The sequence below is a fragment of the Diuraphis noxia genome, unplaced genomic scaffold, assembly GCF_037042655.1.
Source record: "Diuraphis noxia isolate RWA-SAM2 unplaced genomic scaffold, SU_Dnox_SAM2 contig0001, whole genome shotgun sequence".
Lineage (NCBI taxonomy): Eukaryota > Metazoa > Arthropoda > Insecta > Hemiptera > Aphididae > Diuraphis > Diuraphis noxia.
Genome location: NW_028301711.1, coordinates 107,083,265 through 107,107,098, shown reverse-complemented (window position 1 = coordinate 107,107,098; position 23,834 = coordinate 107,083,265). Strand labels below are relative to the sequence as shown.

Sequence of the window (23,834 nt, the reverse complement as noted above, 5' to 3'; positions counted from 1 at the left end):
ATATAACACTATAGTGTATCACTTTAACTATACACTTTTAAAATTTAAAATTTAAAATTTTCTAATTTTTATAAAAGTTATAACACCCATTAAGATCAATTGATTTTAAATATTTTATTTTTGTATCTACCTATATTGCGCGGTACTAAAATAATTTATAAGAATAAAAAGAAACAAAAGTCAAAACAGTATTTTTGAAATCAATAAACAATAACGGAAACGGAAAAATTTAAAACGTTTTCCATCCCAGATAAAAATTGAACATATTATAATTTTTTAACTACCTATAAAATGATTTGAAAATTATGAAGAAAGTTGAATTACATTTTCAATTTTTAAATGTTGACCTCCTAACTATTTATCGGGTATATAGATTATTATAGACACAAAAAATAAAAAAATAAATACACTTCATTGTAAAATTAATACACGATCATCGCTCTGCTCAGAATCTAAAATATTAAAAATTAATAATTTAATATTAATTGAAATGAAGTGAAATATGCCTAATAATATTATAGATAATGAAATTAACAATTTTAACATTTTTCCATCATATATATTTTTAGGCTGCAATCGTTGGATACCGTACAAAAAAAGTATTGTATATGGGTGTAAAAAATAAATTTTGCTCAACTTGTGCTAGAATGAAAATTGGAGACAAAGTTAAAATTCACGAGTGCTATAAAAATTGGAAATCGTCTGATGGATCCTCATCAATGGAGGCTGCAGTTATTGTTAACGGATTTAGAGAAAGTGAAAGTATGTATGGGATTAGATACCACAAGTTAATTGCTGACGGCGATAGTAGTGTTTATAAACAAATTTTGGAAGCACGACCTTACAAAAATCGTACCGTTGAAAAAATTGAATGTAAAAATCATTTATTAAGGAATTTTTGTAAGAAAATGAGGGAAATCGCTACAAAAAAACAAGCAGGGAAATTGGAAAATAGAAAATTACTACAAAATAATATTTTAAGATTGCGTAAAGGAATAGTTTCGGCGATACAATATAGAATAAAAAATAAAGATAACGATAATGATTTACGAAATGATATTTTGAACTCAATTGATCACATTTTTGGACAACATAATAAATGCTCGTCTTATTTTTGCAACAAAGAAAATACCATTAATTATTTAGAAAAAATTAAAGCTACAGATTCACTATTTTATTATAATTTAATGCAACCTGTTCGTTATTTGGCCAGACATAGCCGCAGTCTAATGCACAATTTTGACAGTAACGTCGTCGAATCGTTGAACGGTATTATCGCTAAATTAATCGGAGGAAAAAGAGTTAATTTTGCCATGAATAGATCATACCAAGGCCGTGTTTCTGCAGCTACAGTAATTAAAAATACAAAACGCCCGCTTTATTTATTACATAAAGCTTTACTCAAGCGTAGCCCTGGCACAAAATGTCTATCAATGAAGTTGGAATTGAAACGTCAAAATAAACAAAATCGACAAAATGAAGTAAGACATAAAACTTATAGAAAAAAATTAAAATTTCGAAGTGATAACATAGATCCATCGTATGGCGAAAACTCTCAAAAACCAGATATGACAGAAGAACAATACGAAGAAGAAAAAAATAACGTTTTACAATTATTAAAAGAAATGTCAGCTAATCGGAAAATTATTGAAAGAGAAACTATTGAACAATCGGGATCTAAAGAATGGCTTGATTACAGAAGAAATTTTATTACTGCTTCGAATTTTGGACGCATTATTTGCTTACGCAGTGACACATCATGTGATAGTGTAGTTAAAAGTATGCTATATAAATCTGATATAGACTGTAAAGCAATGGAGTATGGGCGTGAACACGAAGAAGAAGCTAGATTGGAATTGGAAAAAGTTTTAGGTGTGCAAATATCAAAATGTGGTTTATTTATAGATTCCAAGGATTATTTTTTAGGAGCAACACCTGATGGTTTAATCGGCGATGATACACTAGTTGAACTCAAATGTCCTTTATCAGCAGCAAATATAACGCCCGAAGAAGGAATATTCCAAAGAAAAATTACACTATGGAAAATCAATAAAAATAAAGATATCATAGGAATAAATACCAACCACAAATATTACTACCAGGTACAGGGACAACTACACGCCACTGGCCGAAGATTTGGTATAATAGCATATTGGACAAATAAAGGTATAAAATATGAAACAATAGAACGCGATGATATATTTTGGGATAACAAAATGTTTCCAAAACTAAAAATGTTTTTCTTCAACTGTCTTCTTCCTGAATTGGTTGATCCCAGACATACCAGAAGTATGTCAATAAGAAACCCTAGTTATATTATGGAAGCAAAAACGAAGAAAGGAAAAAAAGGGGATAAACTACACTAATACTTCTTTGAATTATATACTATTTCACATTGTACATATTTTGTTATAGTTTTATCTAAATAATTTAATACTATTTTATCACAATTATTATTCTATTATGTATTATAAAAATACCTTTATCAAAAATTTAAGATGTGTTTTTATTACAAAATAAATAATAATGTAATAATTTATAATGCTTATAATAAAATTAATAAAGCAGATGTTTATGCTTCGTTTTTTCCCTTTTCAGCCATATTTTTTTTAAATGTACAACCTATATTATGTTCCATATATTTTGATCGTAAGTTTAAAGGTAACCGAGGCTTGGGCGAGACTTGCGGAGTTAAATACTTTATAGTAAAAAAGGGTAGAATCATTTTTTTCCTACTATAACCTACCTAATAAATAATACTATAATTACGTTACACACTGCAGACTATTTGCAACTACTTTTCGTACGAGAAAACATAATTTCCGATAACTATTCGATATGCAATATTGCGATAACGATTACGATTTACGATAATGATTACGTCTATTTGGTGGATGGTGCGGAAGGAAGCGGTACCCGCATTGAGCCACACGCACACTAATATTCATTAACGACTAACACATAGATCCCGGGCGGCGACGAAAAGATTGGAAATTGCCTAAATGTTGCTCCTTAAATATATGGTATAGTGAGGCCCCTTAATTTGATAAATATTGACGTTGGTTTGGAACGGATCGGACAAAGTGGGGGGGCTGACCAAATTTTTTTAAAAAATTGCCAAAAATAGAATATCGATTTGCAAATTCCAAAAATCAATTTGCAATTATTTGCAATTAATTTGCTAAATATTGACGTTGGTTTGGAACGGATCGGACAAAGTGGGGGGGCTGACCAAATTTTTTTAAAAAATTGCCAAAAATAGAATATCGATTTGCAAATTCCAAAAATCAATTTGCAATTAATTTGCTAAATATTGACGTTGGTTTGGAACGGATCGGACAAAGTGGGGGGGGCTGAATGAAGTTAGCCCCCCCAAACGCATTTATTGATTTGTGACTTTGCATTTGATTTGCAATTTGCAATTATTTGCAATTAATTTGCTAAATATTGGCGCCGGTTTGAAGTGAATCGGCCAAAGTGGGGGGGCTAACTTCATGACCATAGAATTAGGTCCGTTTCGCCGCCCCTCCCCCCCCCTCCCCCCATATAGAAATCTAAAATTTTTTTTGCACTAAAAATTAGCATGGAATTAGCATGAATTGGCAAGATTATTATCTTAATTTGCATGATAATATTAAATAATACATTATCAATAAACTTTGGGGGGGCTGTTGAAACGTTTCACCAGCCCCCTCAAAATCGAAAAATAAAGATTTTCCAAAATTTTCTTTTGCCAATAATTAGCACGCAATTAGCATGAATTTGCACGCAACTCCCGAAATTCGCACGCCTATAGTTACCGAGTAATCGGCCTTTATCTATTTTGACCGTTTCACCAGCCCCCCTCAAAATCGAAAAATAAAGATTTGAGCACGAATTGTAGTTGCAAATTCTGTTTAGGTACTTTTTAAACTTGTGCTGATTATATTATATTAAATTAAAAATGGTGTATGATGTACTTATTTGTCTAAAAACAATTTAAACATTAATTTAAAGTAGTTTGAAGCGTTTTATTTATGTTGTTTGTGAGTCTAATAAATAAAACATAACATATTGTTGTACCGACATTCTTTGAGTATAGTTGTCAACACAGTTACAACTTGAAAATTAAAAAAAAATGTTTTTAGGCAAGTTACGTTTTTAAAAAATAATTTAAAATTATGTAGGTACCTACTTACAAATGTGTGCATACAAATACTTATACCTACCGTGAGTAAAGTGTTGCCTTGGTCATATTACAGTTTGACGTACCTTATATATAATATATATACGTACAAGAAACAATTCTATAGTATATCAAAATATAAAATTTATAAAATTATGGCTATAATATAATATACGAATATAACGTACATTAAAACAGCTGACTACCTACTCCTAAAACTATGTAATAACAGATAAAATAAAAAAAACATTAAATAAGTATTCTATCTTTTTATGTATTTAGCTTTTCAAAAAAAAAAAATTCATTTTTATTTAAACTACATGGTATAAATTAAAATTTCACAAGAAACTGTGGTCGTTTCTTTGACCATCTTGGGTTTTTTTTTAGATCATCATATATTTCCCAGTTATGGAGACCACGTTTACAATATGCAAAATAGTGACCTATTGACGATCTAAGTCGACTTAGTCCTTGACGATAACTACAGACACCCCGAAGCTCATAACTTTTTTCCGAATATTTTAGGACTTCAGGAATGTTTTTTAGTTGAATTTCCAGTTTAGGAAGAGCTTCTGTACTATATTCATTAACATTTTCTCCTAAAAATTAAAATCGAATTTTTAATAATTCATAATAAAAAATAATTTTAATATTTTGCATTACATCTATTTTATTTATTTATACTTTTTAGAAAGGCGGAGCTGGTTAACTAAATAATTTGATTTGTTAAAAATTTCTTTTCTTGTTTTTAATTGTAAAGATTTTAAGTTAAATATTAAAAAGTAACAAGTATGGTTCGTAATGATACTTTTAACATATATGTAAGATTTTTATATAGTTATGTCATATTTATTCAAGTATGTTATGACGTTAGTTCATAAATGAATCATACATTAAAAGTAACAACAAATTTTTTTTAATTTATAATTTTTTTTTTTTTGATTTTAGCATATTACCGTATTATTAAATAATAGTACATTTACAGTTATACTTATATTATACTAATATAAAATTTCACTCTCATAAGGTTGAAATTACTTTAAAAAAAAAGTAACTTGTTATATTACTCAGTAAAAATAGATCAAATTTTAACTATTTAACGCCCCAGCCTTTCTTTTTGTCTATCAAATATTACCTTGCCAGTTAAATATTTCTATAAACAAATGCAGTTTTGATTCTCTAACTGTAGTAGTTTTCTGCCCATTGCAGGGATTATTATGATCTTTTACATATCCACACTTTGAGTCTTCAGTACTTAGCCTTTTGTCTATAAACTGTTGTAAACCATCTAATTTGTTATTATTTAAGTTGTACATTAATATTGCAATATTGGTGTTTGAATTAGTTCACTTCTTTCACAACCTTCAATACTAGGGATCAAAATTTCGGAAAATTTCCGGAAAAATTCGGGAAAATTTCGGAAAAAAAACAGTTTTTTTCCCAGAGCCCCGGAAAATATTGAAAAATTGGAGAATATTCAAATAATTTATTTCCGAAAAAAACCGAAGTTTTTGGAAAATTAAAAAAAAAGTATATTTCGGACAATTTCCGAAAAAAAAACAGTTTTTTTTTCACAGACTCGAAGAAAATATGGAAAATTTAGAGAAAATTAAAATAATTTATTTTACGCTTAAAAATTTAAAATTATTTTAAAGTATATTGAAAGTCCAGTTTTAACATTCAACGACCCATCGGTTAAAGGTATTATACATTTATACTATTATCATTTATCAATACGGCGCGCGACGTAGTGCGTACGATCGGTTATCATAAATTACTGTACTATATTATTGGATATTTGTTGATTGTTCTAAAAATAACATTACCCACATTACCCATTATATGTATTTTAGTATTTATGTCATAATCTTTGAAGTCTGTAATTTTCCAAATAACGTTAGAGTGTTAGACCTTGACCATCATCATTAGAACTAGAAGTTAGAACGTATTTATTATTATTTTTATATTTTTAATATAAACATTAAACAATAAAAAATATACTGAAATACGTAACAATTAGTGACGTAAGATTAAAATTGAAGACATTGGTGGGATGCAGGCAACAGTAAAGTTATCACTTATCATCCATACAATTTGACAATATTGTTATTTGGTAATTGGTAGTTGGTACTATTCGACTGAATAGTAGTATTGCACTATTGTAGTATAATAAATATAATAAAGTATAAACAATAATTATTGACGTCGACCGTCGCGTTGTGTAACTAAAATAAAAATAAATACAACACTGATTTAGATTTGATAAGAAACTTAGAATCAATAGAAACCACGGTCTTAGAAAGTAAAAACAAAAACATCGTAACTTATTAGTGTTATTAGTGTTATTATCTACAACTCAATACTTAATATTTGTTTAATTTTGTTAATGTAAAGTGGTTAAGTCATTACTTTTATTTATTGCTATGCTATTACCGCGGCCTTAGAATATCAATTCTTTATAAAATAGGTAAGTAATAATGTAATATTACTAATATTTATAATGAGGTAATACAGTATTTGACATTTGTGTTTTTTTTACCTATTGATATTTAAATTTTTTTGTGATCGTACTATTTTACTATTTAGTATTTACTATGGTCTGTGCTCACTATTCATAAATACATTATGCTAATGTTGAAACTAGAATTACCTAACCTAATGTATATGATATAGGTACCTATTAATTATAATAAAATTTCAAATTAGTTAATCAATATCTGTTTTCAGGAGGTTTTTCAGTTTCCCTAAACATTTAAAATGAGACCATTGTGTTCAATTTGGGATTTGTTTGACAAACATGAAAATAAATCGGTGAAATGTAAATTTTGTGCATTTGAGTACAAGTTTTCTAATGCCACTAGGATGAAACAACATATTTCTTTTCAATGCAAAAAATGTCCACTAGATATTAAGCAGAAAATATCTGAAAATTTACCTCAGTCTGCTAAGAGAAATAATTTATCAGAATCAGTAAGGTATACAAATGATACGGATACACCTGATGAAGTTCAAATGTTAGAGGCAACAACAACTGTAAGTATTCCTCTAGGTTCATACAATTGATAACAATATAACTAAAACAATTTAATCATTTTTGATTTTATTTGTTAATGTCAAGAACATTTTTTTATTCACACATTTTATACATTTTGATGAGTAATGACTACAATTCAATTAACAAAATTATCAATAATCTCTTAAAAGTTAAAACTGTTAAAAGTGAAAATAATCCAGCAATAGGTGTAAAACTATAAACATTTAGTGTTATAATTAATGGACATTAATTAGTAATTAAAAATAATTTATTAAACACAATTGTTTAACTATTTTCCAATGATAAGTAAATCATTGGTAATTTATTATAATTACTAGAAAGCATATTATTAGGAATACCTTAGTACTTATTAAAATTGTTTTTTTTTTATATTATTTTTTGTAAACAAGGTCAAAGTTAATCTAAAATAGTGAAATGTATTATAATATTATTCTTTATTTACTTTTATTTATGTTTTAGGATAAAAACACAAACCATTCATTTCATATTGTGGCTTCTACATCAAACTTTGATGTAATTCAATCAGAACTTCAAGGACCATCTGTGAAATTTAAGACACAAAAGATAACTTCATTTTTCGATCGAATTACAATAGAAGAACAAAGTGAATTGGAAATAAATATGGCTAAAGCTGTATACCATTCAGGTATGGCTTTATCTGCTTTTGAAACACCATATTGGAAAACTTTTTTCCAGAGTATTAGGCCAAAATTTGTAGTTCCGTCTCCATACAAGCTAAGTAACTCTTTGTTAAATTCTGAGTATAAGAGAGTAATGGATGATGTGAATAATAAAATTAATAAAGCGACATGTCTAGCATTACTTACTGATGGGTGGACAAACATAACAGGAGACGGTGTAATTAATTTTGTTATTACTACACCTGAACCTGTGTTCTATAAGAGCATAATATCAGGCCAAGAAAGAGAGACATCTGAATATATTAAAACACAAATTGCAAATGTTCTTGATGAAGTTGGACAAGAAAAATTCTTTCTTATATGTACTGACAATGCAGCAGCAATGAAAGGAGCATGGGCAAAATTAAAGGAAATCGAAAAATATAAACACATATATTCAGTTGGTTGCTTGGCGCATGGTTTAAATTTGTTATTTAAGGACTTATGTGCTATTCCTACTATAAGTAAGCTACTTTTACAAGTTAAACAAATAGTAAATAATTTCAAAAATACTCACATTTTACATAGTACATTTAAAAACATTCAAAAAAAAATCTACGGTAACACTTCAGTAACAACATTAAAGTTACCTAGTAACACTAGATGGGCTGGTGGTATTTTAATGATGGAAAGTGTGAAAAAAAATCAGCAAGCTCTTAAAGAAACAAGTGTAGCAGTTGGATTAGAAAGAACTATAGATAAAGAAGTGAAACAATGTATCCTAGATGATGATTTATTTTGGCCACAAGTAGATTCGATTTTGTCAATTTTGTCACCCAGATCAGTTGGAATTACAACTGCGGAATCAGACGAAACTAGACTTTCTGATGCACATGAAATTTTTACAAAAATTGAGAGTCAATTATTTGAACATTTAGGAATGTGCTGTTTAAATTCTGTTGAGATTAAAACAATTAAAACTGTATTTAAAAGCCGTAAAGCTTTTTGCATATATCCAATACACTGTGCAGCAAATTTAAACCCTTAAGTTTTATCAATAAATGATTACAATGAATTAGGTAGGGAAAGGACATGGACACCCTCAGGGGGGAATGCCCTCCCGCTTTTGTGGCCAATGTTTGTATACCTATTACAGAATTTTACCTAACCTAACTTAGCATTTTATATATATAATATACACCTTGCCCCCCCCCTGTGAAAATTTCTGCGGGCGCCCTTGGGAAAGGATATCGCTCTATTAATATGACGTGTTAATTTAAAACTTTGATATAAAAAATTATAATAATATATATTATACAGGTATTATTTTTACCATATTATATTATATTCTATTAGGTATATTACCTAGGTACGTAATTTCCATTGTTTTAATAATAATCCATGAAATATGAAAAATTATAAAAATAAAAAATATATTGCAATAGAATAATTAACTTAAAAAAAAATGATTTTCACCTATAGTCAAAAAAATATTTTATTCTTATAAACCTAATATATTTTACGAAGTTATTATATAAATAATATGTCGAAAATTCGTTCTAAAATAAAAATAAAAGGTGAAACTATGTACCTAGTAAATTTTCCTTTATTACACACTTTAGATAATACAATAATTATGCTTTATGTATTAAAATAGGTAATTGAATTTATTCAAATACAGTAGGTATTTAATATAACATTATTCAAAGTATTTACAAAAAAATTCTTACTTTTATCACCGTTGACTTCGGTTACTATCCGATCTTTAAAATGAAGAATTGCTTCCACGATTGTCTGAGTTGGGATAACAGCTTTTCGACAAGCCATATTTAGTAAGGTAATCGATAAATATAAAATAAATAAATCTTACTAAAAAATAGTAAAAACAAAATAACCAATACCACAACACAGAAAATAGTTGAAACCAACACGGTTAAAGGTTCCAAACGGAATAATAAAAAAAATTAAAACAAAAGTGCACAACACAAGAGTTATTGAAAATATAATGCTGTATTTTATTTTTAGTGACAATCGGGAAATAATAATACTAGATCGCATAAACATCATAACAATAATAGATTTACCATAATAATAATTGTAATAAATACCAAAATAATTAAATACAATGATAAACCAATAATATGGATTATTATAAAAATAGAATTGTCTGGAATAATAATATAGTATTAAGAGGGCGCACTAGTGAACAAAATATTGCATAATAACATAGTTTTGTACTTCAAATAATACGGCTTATTGAAGCGGTTTACAGCAAAAACACCTATCATAAAAATTGTAGAGGACAACTTTATCTAGAATCTTAAGAAGCTCAATTTTCGATATTTTTATTAATTAGTTTAGTAAATAGTCGATAAAAAGTTTAAAAAAACTTGTTAATATACTATGCGATATTGGGCGATTAGAATAATATATAAAAAATCGGGCTTCTTACGATTCAAGAAAAAATTCTCCTCTACAATTTTTATAATAGGTATTTTTACTGTAAAACCCTTCAATAAGCCATATTACTTGAAGTACGAAACCATGTTTTTCGGAAAAAAAACGATTAATTACACCCGACATGTACTGCGGTCCGGCGGTCGTAAACGGCGTAAACAGCGGCAGTAGCCTACGGTGTAATACCACCACCCCGCCCGCAATAACGACAGTACCGCACCATAGATCAAAACAGGTTTTCTATCGCAGCCTTGCATAGAATAAAAATACCAAGATAATTTTACTTATTTTAGTTTTCTTCGACATTCGTATTCGCGCGTATCTGAATTTTATATATATAAAAACCAATTTTTCATATTTCAAGTAATGCGGCTTATTGAAGGGGTTTACAGTAAAAATACTTATCATAAAAATTGTAGAGGAGAATTTTATCTAGAATCGTAAGAAGACCGATTTTTGATATCGTACCAATTGTACAATATTGCATGATAAAATAGCTAGCGATTTTTACTTTTTATCCACTAATTTTTAACTAATCAATAAAAATATCTAAAATCCGACTTCTTGCGATTCTAAATAAAACTTTCCTCTACGATTTATATGATAGGTATTTTTACCGTAGACCGCTTCAATAAGACGTATTTCTTGAAGTACTAAACCATGTTTTTATGCCATTTTTTGTTCACTATTATTACGCCCTTTTCATAAAGATAAAAAGATTCATGTGTAAATCCAATAAAAACATTGCTATACAAAATTGCCAAACATTATTTTGGTTAGTAATGTATGTAGATTATAATAAAACAGTTACTACAATTTTTGTTTTCGACTTATTTTGATAAGTCAAAAATCATTATAATGATATCGGAATAATTAGGTATATAATAAAAAAAATCCAAATTAAATTAAATTTTATAACATTTATTGTACATTATAATAATATATTCTACACAAATTATAAATATTCAATTATTACAAAAAAAATGTCATATTTTATGACTATAGCTTATTCATAAGTACCTATTATAATTATTTTAATTTCTTAATATGTAATTATATAATTATTAATTGTATAAATAACTATAAATTATTATACATCGGGATAATTAGGTATAATATAATAACAAAATCGAATTTAAATTAAATGTTATAACATTTATTATACATTATAATAGTCTACACTACAAAAATTACAAATATTTAATTATTACAAATAAAACGTCATATCTTATGAATAAAGCTTACTCATAAGTATCACAATAATTTTAATGACTAAATATGTAATTGTATAATTATTAATTGTACAATTAATTATAAATTATTTTATAAATATTAAAATATGAAATGCATTAAATATCACATTAAAAATATAAAATTACAAATTTCTAAAACTTATAATTAACAAATGCGTTAGTAAATTCTTAAAAAAATAAAATGCAACTACCTGTTATGAATAAATGTATAAAAGATTTAAATTTACATGCATAAAATATTATTTTAAAATATAAAGTAAAATGTATTGTTTTATTTTGGAACAGTGGACACGGGATAATAATCTAAATGTATATTTTCTAAAGCTGACCTATGTTTTTTTTTTTTTTATACACAATTTTATACTGGCGTATGCTATTATAATAATTATATATACAAATTCATACGTCTTATTTAATAATATCGAATTTAGTTATTCATCTTGAGAATTTAATTTAGTCAGGATTCCAAATATCACAATTAACTAATTAACGCAGCATATAATTTACATGTACTTTTATTAAAACAATTAGTCAAGAATATAATAATTAAACATAAGTAGCAAAACCACACAATCACAATACTACTGTAGCTGGACATAGCTCACAGCACACTCTGCTCGCTCACTCACGACTCACTCTACTAAGCCTATTGTCACTCCTAGTAGTGTTGCCAACAACTCGGTCATCCTGAGTTTTACAGCGTCCTCGCTGTGTTATTAAACAAATATAAATTAAAGTACAAGTTAAAAGGATCATGCCATGTAGCAATATAAAACTTTTCAAACATTTTAATACCGAATCAGTATCACATCTGCGCACTGCGTATAATTTCACATATTTGGTTAGATTGTCAACTAATACCAAAATATGATTATTACCTGACGTAGATTTTATGAACGGTCCTATGTGATCAAGATGAATAACTTCAAATGGCCTTTTCCCTGGTGGAATTGGATGAAGTTCACCTTGTTGACGCCCCTTTGGAACCTTAATGAGCATACACTCTGGACAGCTTTTTATATGATATCGAACATACCTGCGCATACGGGCAAAATAATAACGTTCCATTATCTTAGATACCGTCCTATCTATTCCGAAATGACCAGATAAATCATGGCAACGAACCACCAGACTTTTTCGCATTCCATCTGGTACTACCCACAGTTGCCGTGTCTTCTCTTGCACCTTGACAATTCGATATAATATACCTTTACGTAGAACATATCCCTTAATCATGCTGTCCTCAGCCACAGAGCGCTCTTCTGATCTTTTTGTCAAGTTATCGATGATATACCGTAACTTATCATCACTTCTCTGCATGGCCATCACATGCTCCTCTTCGGTCATTGTTAACATTACTTCATAATCTTCAAGTTCTTGCTCTGTATCATTTGGTATGTCCACTGGTGCTCGTGATAACGCATCAGCGTGCGCCATTTTAATTTCTGGTTTATGTCTTACTTCGTATTCATATTCACTCAGTAAATTTGCCCAACGTGCCACTTGTGGATTAACTGTTCTTTTCGTATTTAGATGTACGATGGCTTGACAATCAGTGATAACAATGAATGGAATTCCAATGAGTAAATGACGCAAACGCGTAATACTCCATACTATAGCCATTAAATCTAGTTTACCTGCATGGTAATTTTTCTCCACAGTTGTTGTTTTCTTCGAAACAGCATGAACAAGATGCATTTTCTTATCACTTTCACCTCGCTGCAATAGCATTCCACTCAGACCCACTTGACTAGCATCACAATGAAGTTCTGTGTAAGATGATGGATTAAATAATTGTAAAGCTGGACTACTGGTTATACTATGCTTCAATTTTTCGAAAGCTTGTTTTTGTTCTGCCGTCCATTTGAATGGTTCATCGTTCTTTAAAAGTTCTGACAGTAGTCTGTCGATCTCTGCATAACGTGGTACAAATCTGCGAAAGAATCCGGTTAACCCAAGATAACGTCTTACTTCATGTTCACACACACAAAGTTATATATAAGTTATAACTCACTTTTATTTTACCTTTAACAAATGATCAAAACACTTATACATTTCACAGTATGTTATAATGGACTTTCTTTCGTATAAGTAATTAAGTACACTGTATTCACATGAGATACTACAAGTATCTGATATCGATATTCTGCATAACATAATTCTCACCTCAGCACATTCAAGTAGATTAACAAATATTAAAATTGCATAACTCATCTTATACCTGTTTTGATCTTACTGGCTACTGCTGTTATTGATTTTGCCTATGATTGTGTTAATGGTAATTAGGTAAAACTATGTTTTAATTGGACTGTACACACACACACGCAACTACAATAAGTTGTGTTACAGTTTTACTGTGACTCATAACTAGGGCCCGGATTTTTATGCAAATGCATATTCTTCTACATTTGACGTATAATAATTCTGATTAAATATCTTGACGTTTCGTAAAACGTAGATTATATTGTTAATTTTTTATTTTGCATATTTTTGCATATTTGCATCAAAATGCATAATAATTGCATATTTCGGGGTAATTACATAAAATGTGCATATTTAATAAATACTTGATAAAATATTTTAAATTTTACTCAAAGTTTGATATACATGCTGATTTTGCCCGATCGCCGACGTTCCTGACAAATATAATTCGACCGAATAAAACAAAATATTTTATAAAAGGGAATTCCGTGACAGACGTAGGTATAGACGCATTATAGACGTTATCTTATAGATAAATATATATATATATATATATATATATCATAATCTGATTTCTGGGACATGCGATTAAGCTAACATAATATTAAAGTAATATTAGTTACTAGCTGTTGTTCGTCGGTGTAGTGTGTACAGTGTACGGTATATTTTGTTTAAAAAATCTAACTAGTGACTTTTATTTTTATATAATGCCTAAAGTAAATAATGCTTCCCGGTACGTAAATGAATATCCAACCATATTTAAAACAGACGGAAATATTTTATTTTGCAATTTTTGTTGTGTAAATGTGTCATGTAACAGAAAGTTTCAAGTGGTACAACATTTAGAAACTGCAAAACATATATCGAATCGCAGATTGAAAGAAGAAAAGATCACTCAACCTTTCATAAAAAAAACATTTAATCAGGTCAGAACTAATAATCAAAATACAAATGAGTTTAACAAAGATTTATGTAATTTTATGGTGGCTAACGATATTTCACTTTTTAAATTAAACAATCCACAGTTTAAATTGTTTTTTGAAAAATATCTAAAACTCAAATTACCAGATGAATCTACCCTTCGAAAGAACTATTCACCTTTATGCTATGATGAAGTTTTATGTAAAATTAGGAATGAAATAGGGAACAGTCCAATTTGGGTTTCCATCGATGAGACAATTGATGTACAGGGACGATATGTTGCTAGTGTCATAATTGGGAAATTATCATCTGAAGAATGTACAAAACCAATTGTTTTAACGGTTGAGCAATTACTGTGCGAAAGACGGCTGCACCTGTAAAGCCGATGACGAATACGTGCGCGCACGGACGGCGGTCAACACGTTACGCGTCGGGCGTGTAGTTACTTATGTCGAAAACCGGTAGAGATCCCTGTAAGGAGGAGAGAGTGAGAGAGAGATAGTGGACTGTATAACTATAAGGACATGAATATAAGATAACTAATAACATTGAGTTTGATGGTGTGGCAATGTACAGAACAATATTTATTGTTGGCGTTCTGCAATTCAAATATCTTACGTACTAGTGTTAGTAATAGTATTTGTCATGGCACGATCACAACTCGATCGGCAAAACACTACTATAATAATTCAATATATGATAATACAAAAAAAAAACGTATGGGTCGCGTAATGCGAGTAATAAATGTAAACAATAACAAACAAGATAATCGTGTGTACGACCTGATACGAAGAAAGTTCGATGATACCACGGTGAGAGTGCGGCAACTGACCCGGTTCGACGGTGAGACGGTGACAACGGACGTTGAACTGGTGTGCAGCACTTGCACCTACGTCGAACGTGACGAACAGGTACGACGACACCACGTATATGCGGCCGGTAACGACGGCGGGCGAAAACACGTGGGCGCGAATGCAAGTTAACAAATTCTGAGCATGGCTCGGGTTGCGGGACGGACGTCGTCCACAACGACACAACAATACAAAAAAAACTAGTTGAGCGCACCGCGTTCGGTGAGTTCGCACTGCGTCAAGCGAACGGACGGAAACCACGTGGACGTGTAGGTGCACGGCCCGGGGCGCACAGCGAAAAGATCGGGCAGGCGAAAAAAAAAATAAGCCGTGGGTTCGGCAAACACGGATCGCGGACGCAATGTGTTGGTGAGCGCGAGGGCTCGGGTGCACAAAAAAAAAACAATAAAACGCACAATGGTGATTTACGACGACGGGGCGTCGGTTCGCGACAAAGAGAAACATGCAGCTCGTGCAGTCTGCCTAGACGGCTGGAAAACGACAACGGCCAGCGGCGGCGCAACGGCGACGGGTGGCTAGATGCGACAGCGCGGTTCCCCACTTCGTGAGGTCCAAGTCCGCTCTCACAGCTTATCGGTGGCGGCGGACGCATATAATGCGTAAAAATATCATATGTCGATTATGTACCCAACAATTACAAAAGGCAAATTTTCAAACAATTTCCCAATTATTTAATGACTCCATGAACATTTTATGGCCCGAAAAAATATTTCATGAAAAAGTATTGTTGTATGTAACAGATGCTGCTCCGTACATGGTTAAATCTGACGAAGCTCTTAAAGTATTTTACCCTAAATTAATTCATGTAACGTGCATGGCTCATGGACTACACAGAGTAGCTGAAGTCATAAGAGAAAAATATCAAAATGTCGATCGATTAATTTCAAATACTAAAAAGATATTTTTAAAAGCACCTTCACGTGTAAATACTTTCAAAGAAATGTATCCCAATTTGAGTTTACCTCCACAACCAATTTTAACTCGTTGGGGTACATGGCTTGAAGCAGCAATTTATTATAGGAAATATTTCAATGAGGTAAAATGTGTTATTAACACTTTAAACCAAAATTAAGCGAAGTGTATTGAAATCGCACGTAGTTTATTTCATAATAAAGAGTTGAAAAATGAGCTTGCCGTTATTACAACACACTTTCAGTGTTTAATAGATACAATAACAAAACTAGAGAAATCGAATGTTACTTTAAGAAATAGTTTATTGCTCATAGAAAATATTAAAATTAAATTCGAAGAAGGAGGGCCAGGAATAGATTTCGCTAGATCTAAATTTAAAAATGTGTTGTCAAAAAATCGTGGATATTTAACATTGAAAAAAATCGATGGTATAATCAACAGCGAGGTAACTGAATGTGATGAAGACGAGGAACTGTCAGTTGAAGATTTATCGAGTTTTAAATATGCACCAATTGTATCTTGTGACGTGGAAAGAAGTTTTTCCAAGTACAAAAGTATGCTTCGAGATAATCGTAGGAGTTTTCAATTCGAAAACTTGAAATCCATATTTATTACTTCATGCTGGTACTCATCCAATAATAATAATTTAATATAAATAGTAATACTTTAATTAATTTATAACACTTTTATACTTACACAATGTCATTAAAAATGTTATTTTGCATTTTTTTATTAATAAACAATTTTTATACATAATATATTGTTAATTTGTAAAAAAAAAATCATTTTGAATATTTTTTGCATATTTATGATATGAATCTGCATATTTTATAGATTTTTATTGCATATAAATCCGGGCCCTACTCATAACTCACTAGGTACCATAGGTATCAATTTATACTTATACGTTTTCTTGCACAGTTGTTTGTCTGTACATACACCACCAGGGCCGTATTTAGGTGTGAGCTACAGCCGCTACAGGATACTGTTGTCCCGGGCGACTAATTGTATTTTGTATAATGATTAATGAGGCGTATTTTTTTTTTTTTAACCTCTTGGTGTCAAATTCTTAAATACGGCCTTGTACATAATCCATTGGTACCTAGATATTTAAATTACATGTTGAGTTCTGCTAAATGGCTTTCTACTGAATTTTTTATGTGTAAGATGTGTATTTGGGATAGTAGGGATTTCATCATTCCACATGCTGTACTCTAATCAATGCTCCCTATATCGTTAGATTATTTCAATACTTTATTTGCCGTGTTGATAGAACTAACTGTACGTTGTAATTGCTTAAGTTAACTGAATATTTGAAATTTGTTTATGTAACCTTAACATTATATATCACCATGAATTGCTGTTAACATATTAATAATATATTGTAATATAGTACAGTATAGTATATAGTAGGTACTGATAATTAATTTCAGTATGTTATTGATTTAAAAAATAAAGATAATGTGTACTGTATAATGTAAGTGTAATTCCGGCAATAACGGTAATGCCAGTAATGCCGGTGCATACCAGTCATTGTAGGCAATTGGTGTATATTTCCGTAATTGGCTGGTAAGTTTAGTCAATGTTATATTATTGTCATTTATCGTTATTTTCCAAGGTGGTTATCGATTAGTTAACTTATTAGCTGTTGTCACCGATGTTCAAGATGACTTGTACAAATTATGTGAGTGGTTAAATTTAAAAATGAGAAAATTATAAGAAAAAATTAATTTTTTATTTATACAATATTAGGTACAGAAAATGGTTTCTTAAAGCACAGATACACGAGAACAGAAATCGTACCATGTGACGAAAACTTTCTCGATTTGAAGGAGACTACAAATTCAGCAAAAGAAAAGGAAATTACTCTCGGAGAGGCTGCCGGGCATAGCAGTATTGCTGGGACTCAGGGATATGAAAGGTGTCATTGTAAAACAAAATGCCAAAATAATCGATGTGCTTGTCAAGCAGCTAAAAAATTATGTAATTCAAAATGCCATAGTAGTTTATCTTGTGAAAATAAATAAAATATATTTAGATAATAATAATAATCATGGTTATGTTGATTTAAATTATATAAATAAATAAAAAATAAATAAATAATATATTACCCAAATTAACTATCGATTGTAGGCATTTTAAATATTGCCTAGCCATTGTCAGTATTTCCTTAACTAATTACTAATTAGCCATTGCTAATATTGACTAGTCATTACTGATAATGGCTTATTTCCGACATTGACGGTCACATATACATACAACTTGCAATGGACAATCTTTTAATGTTGTTATATAACGTTTATTACTATTATACACTGTGAAAATTCTACTGCTTAAAACAAAATATAATTGAATATTTATATTGCTTAGTTCATACACATACACACAATAAATAGAGTAATAAGTAATAAGTAATAACTCACTTTTATTTTACATGTACCTTTAACAAATGAACAAAACACTTATATATAATGGATTTTCTTATTTTTCTAATTTAAAATAATTTCGGTGTCAACAATAATATCTCTATCAATATAAAGATTTTTTTTTTTTATTAAGGGGAACCCGCAGCAACATAGGCCATTTGGTGTGGGGTAGAACGGTAGGGGTTATTTTGTATATTTTTGTTAGTAGGATTTTAAGTGGGTGGGGTTGTAACACGTGTTTGTGTATGTGTGGCAAGGATATGTTGCTAAAAATCCCGGGTGGTCACCCATCTGGGAGCTAGCAACTGCGGCCCATACGTACGCTCAGTGCGTTTCCACAGATTGAGCGTACGACCACGCCTCACCAAGCCACATATAAAGTATTGTTTATTTCGAAAACCGTTCCTTTGACATAGTACATCTGAGGTAATTATTATTTCTTCTCATTGCAGAAAATGGCCAAGTGAAACTAGCCAATTGAATCATTTCAAAAAGATTTGGAACAGTTGTCTGTACCTACATACATAACACATCGATACCTAGGTATTTTAACTACAAACAGTTGAGTTCTGCTAAATGGCTTTATACTGAATTCTTTATTTGTAAGATGTGTACTATTATGGATTTCATCATTCCACGTCATGCTGTACTCTTAACAATGCTCCCTATACTTTAGAACTAACTGTACATCGTATATGCTTAAGTTAACTTAATATTATACATCACCATGAATTGCTATTAACATATTAATATCATATTTCTTAACAATAGATTATATGTAATTAATTTCACAATGTTCACAATATAATAATATACATTATTGGTATTTTTTGTTGTCTTAAACACCATTCATAAGATATAGAATTGAAAAAATAATGTTTAATGTGTACCTAATGTATAATGTTGTTATATAACGTTTATTACTATACCTATAATACACCGTGAAAATTGTTGATTTTATATGTAAGATAAAGTAAGTTATCAGTGGTCAAAAAAGTAGTTCTTCTGTTTTGTTCTACTGCTAAGGTCGCTGACAAATCCCACTTGAGGCGCTGCCTGTACTCCGCGTTTCTTCCATGACATTATTCTACTTTACGCGCTTTTTCTCCCTTATCTCCTAACCTTCCGTTATCGCTTTTCGTGTTTTCGCGCGTGGATATATTACATTGATGATTATTCAAATATACCTTTATTAACTAAAAAGTTATAATACTATATCATAGAAAAAATGATTTTAATAATAATAAAAATATATTAATCGTGTTTTTTCACAACTCAACCGTTATTTTTTATGCGTTACGTACGCTCCTCTGGAATTTATGCTTTGCATTGATTAGCAGGTGAACTGTTTTAATAATACAATAAATGTAACCGTTTGAAACCCATCTTCTAAAAAGACAATACGTACATACGTTATGCTTACTTTAATAAATTGTAATAAATGTTATATTATGCATATAATTATTATTTTTTTTCTTTGTATACTACTACTATATATAATATAACAATTTTTTATATCGACGTTTTAAACCAATCTTCTAAAAACGCAATACATACGTTATGCTTACTTTAATAATAAATTGTAATATTATGAATGATGATTTGTTTTAAAATATAAAATAATATAATTATGTATGCACTATTGTACAATTCAGTCTGTAGTTATTCATTGCTCACTTATAGTAATTATATACAAACATTACACTGTTATGAGAATGCACATCATTTCATTTTTTGATATATATTATTTTAATAATTAAAAGCGTTTTAACTCATAGATAGCAGTTTAAGTAGGAGCTTGGTGTGTCAATTGTTTATGACAATGTTGTTCAGACCCTAAAATTGTGTGTAGTACGAAATTTAAAAGTGTGTTATTCAAATTAAACATTTATAATAATATTCTATAAAAATTTAAAACAACAATATTAATACAGGATATCAGTAAGTTCTTCGACCACAAAGAATAAAAAAAAAACTATGATTTACATACTTAATATAGGTAATTTAAATTTATTTTTATTTATTTACTGATATTATGTATTATTATTTTCATGCATTTTGTATACTAAAAAAAATGAGTTTTTATAAAAAAAATTTTTTTTCAACAAAAATTCTATTTCACAAATTATAGAACCTTTAAATTTGTTAAATAGAGGTTCTACTTTATTTAAATAAAATTATTTATTTATTGTAAATACATATTATTATTAATTGATAGGTACTATGTATAATTTAGATTGGACTGATTTGCAGGGGCGGCACTAGACATTTATTTCTGGGGGGGGGGGGGGGGCAGGATCCGGGCAAAAAAATTTTCGGTGGGGCAAATATATATTTGTAATTTGTATATTATTGCTCTATATTTGGATTTTCCATAATACTTTTATTAATGGGATCGATATTTTGGTATATCAGCTATTAAAGGCATTTATTGTAATCATATAAATCAGACACTAATGTAAAAGAGAGGAGTAGGTAAACAAATAAAAAGTAAAAATTGGAGTGGATTTTGGTTTTATATTATTTCAAACATTACAACATTTACAACATAATTCGTCGATTATTATCGATGGAGGCAGATTTATCTACAACTATATCTAGATTTCAACTTTTGGATATTTTTTATTCAATTTTTAATATAGCAACAGATGTTAGTTTTTCATTGCACATATGGTTTCTTAAATAAGTCTTTATTTGCCTTAGACTTGAAAATGTTCGTTCCACTCCTGCGCTTGAAGGTGTTATTATAATAGAAATTTTGCATATGATAAATGTTTCTGAAAAAGTCATTTTATAGTTGTCTAATAGTTTTGCGAAATCAAGGATAGTCTTTATTTCTTAATTATTTTCTTCTTTTTGTCTTTTTGTCTTTTTATTAATTTTGGTAAAAGTTTTAATTCTACTTCTAAGCTGTCTGTATCAACACCGTAATGACGTGCAAAAGGTAATGTATTGTCAAAATTTAAAAATGTTGAGTTTTTAGGATTTAATGAACTAATTCCATTCAAAATTGGGCTATTAATTTTGAATCGTCTATTTAATTCATTTACTATTCTATCAATAACAGGATAAAATATCATACATCTTAAATCTTCATTATTTTGTATTTTTCTTGAATCAGATATTGTTTCCGTTAAATAATAAGCAAGATTAGCTGGTAGTTTTTTTGTTCTAACTAATTTTTGAGTTTCTAAATTTTTAATGTTATTATTTTTAGCAGTTAAATTAACTTCTTTTATGAGTATACTGAATTTTTCAATATCATTTCTATATTCATTTAAATGTAAAATCAATGCATAGATCAAGACTAGAGCTAGAACTTAAATCAGAATCAGATTTCTGTAAGGTTAGGTTGTAAGGCTTCACAAAATAAGTGTAAACAAAATAGAAATTCAAAATTAATATGGTCTAAAAGTGAACTAGCTTCTAAACTTTTTTCACATTTTGTTTCTAAGCTAACTTTATTAAGTAAAAGCAATATGATTGGTAGTGTTCTTTTAACAGCTATACAAGCAGCTATTTGGCAGATCCATCTTGTTTCCGAAATACTTTTTAGTTCCACACATTTAGATTTTGGGAATTTTGGATTTTGGAAATAACAATACTACCACGAATAGCAACTTCTCCGAAATTATATTATTCCAACATTGTGATAAGCAGTTGTCCCATAATTGATAAATTATAACCATATATAATACTCGATGTGGTGTTTAATTGCTAATCGGGGAAGAGAAATTTCACACAATATTGTGATGGGTAATATAAATATATTATAAATTTTCATTTAGTCTCAAACAGGTAGGGCAAAGGTGGGGCTAAACCAAATTTGGGTAGCGCACTAGCCCCACATTGCCCCCCCCTTGGCGCCGCCACTGCTGATTTGGGACTATGGGTGTAGTTCGAAAATTTGGATATTTTAGGGACTGATGTTGTTACATACATGCAAGTAATAATAAGTAAACATACAAACACTACAATAAACTCAATTTAAATCTCGTAAAACATACATGTAATATTTATATTATACTAATATATTGTATTACTAAGTTTAATAACTTCAATTCATATTATAATTCTACTATTGTTTGTTAATTTTCTTAACCTATTAGTCCTACGAGTAGATTAGGTAGGTATCGTATAGCGAGATCGAATCCTGCTCCGATGGAATTTGAACCATGCCTAACAGGCCTAAACAGGCAAACTGTTTTTTCTTCAATATTTGTTTACTTTAATAAATTATAAATGTTATGCATATCCTTTGCTCTCAACAATGATGAAATGTAATTATTTACATTACGATCATATATTAATTATATATATTGTTATTGCTACTAAATATTAACGTACCTAAGCAAATATTATATTTATCATATAATATGTAATGTAATGTACAGTTAATATAGGTATATCACACTGTTATGAGAATGCACACCATTTAATTTTTTATATATTATTTTATGATACAACCAGCATTTTAATAAATAAAATTATAAGTAGTTTGAATGCACGGATTGGATAGACATTTTTCATGTGTATTGCAATACATTTAACTCATAGATAAGAGTTAAGTAGGAGCTTGGTGGTGGGTCAATTGTTTATGACAATGTTGTTACATACATGTAAGTAATAATAAGTAAACATAAAAACACTACAATAAACTCAATTTCAATCTCTTAAAACATACATGTGATATTATACATTTATACTGATATATTGTATTACCAAGTTTAATTACTTCAATTAATATTATAATTCTACTATTGTTTGTTAATTTACTTTACTAACCTTTTCGTTGGCTTACATATATTAATATTATTTTTTGCAATATTTCAAACAACTTACAAAACAAGAAAAGATATAATGTGATATATATTATAATAAATTGAATTTAAATTCCTCAAGTGGTGTAACTATGCTTAAAACATTGTATGATTTATCATCATTTTTATGT

At 29.4% G+C, this 23,834-nt stretch overlaps 2 protein-coding genes across 2 annotated transcripts; both read left to right on the top strand.

The window, feature by feature from the left end:
* The first annotated feature begins 678 nt into the window (after positions 1–678).
* Positions 679–2,366, top strand: LOC149063240 (uncharacterized). Its single transcript, XM_089215580.1, has one exon. The coding sequence runs from the start codon at positions 720–722 to the stop codon at positions 2,364–2,366; it is 1,647 nt and encodes a 548-aa protein (XP_089071706.1). The 5' UTR covers positions 679–719.
* Positions 2,367–6,922: 4,556 nt separating this feature from the next.
* LOC149063239 (uncharacterized) lies at positions 6,923–8,888 on the top strand. Its single transcript, XM_089215579.1, has 2 exons — positions 6,923–7,198; positions 7,680–8,888. The coding sequence occupies exons 1-2, from the start codon at positions 6,923–6,925 to the stop codon at positions 8,886–8,888; spliced, it is 1,485 nt and encodes a 494-aa protein (XP_089071705.1).
* The last annotated feature ends 14,946 nt before the right edge of the window (positions 8,889–23,834 follow it).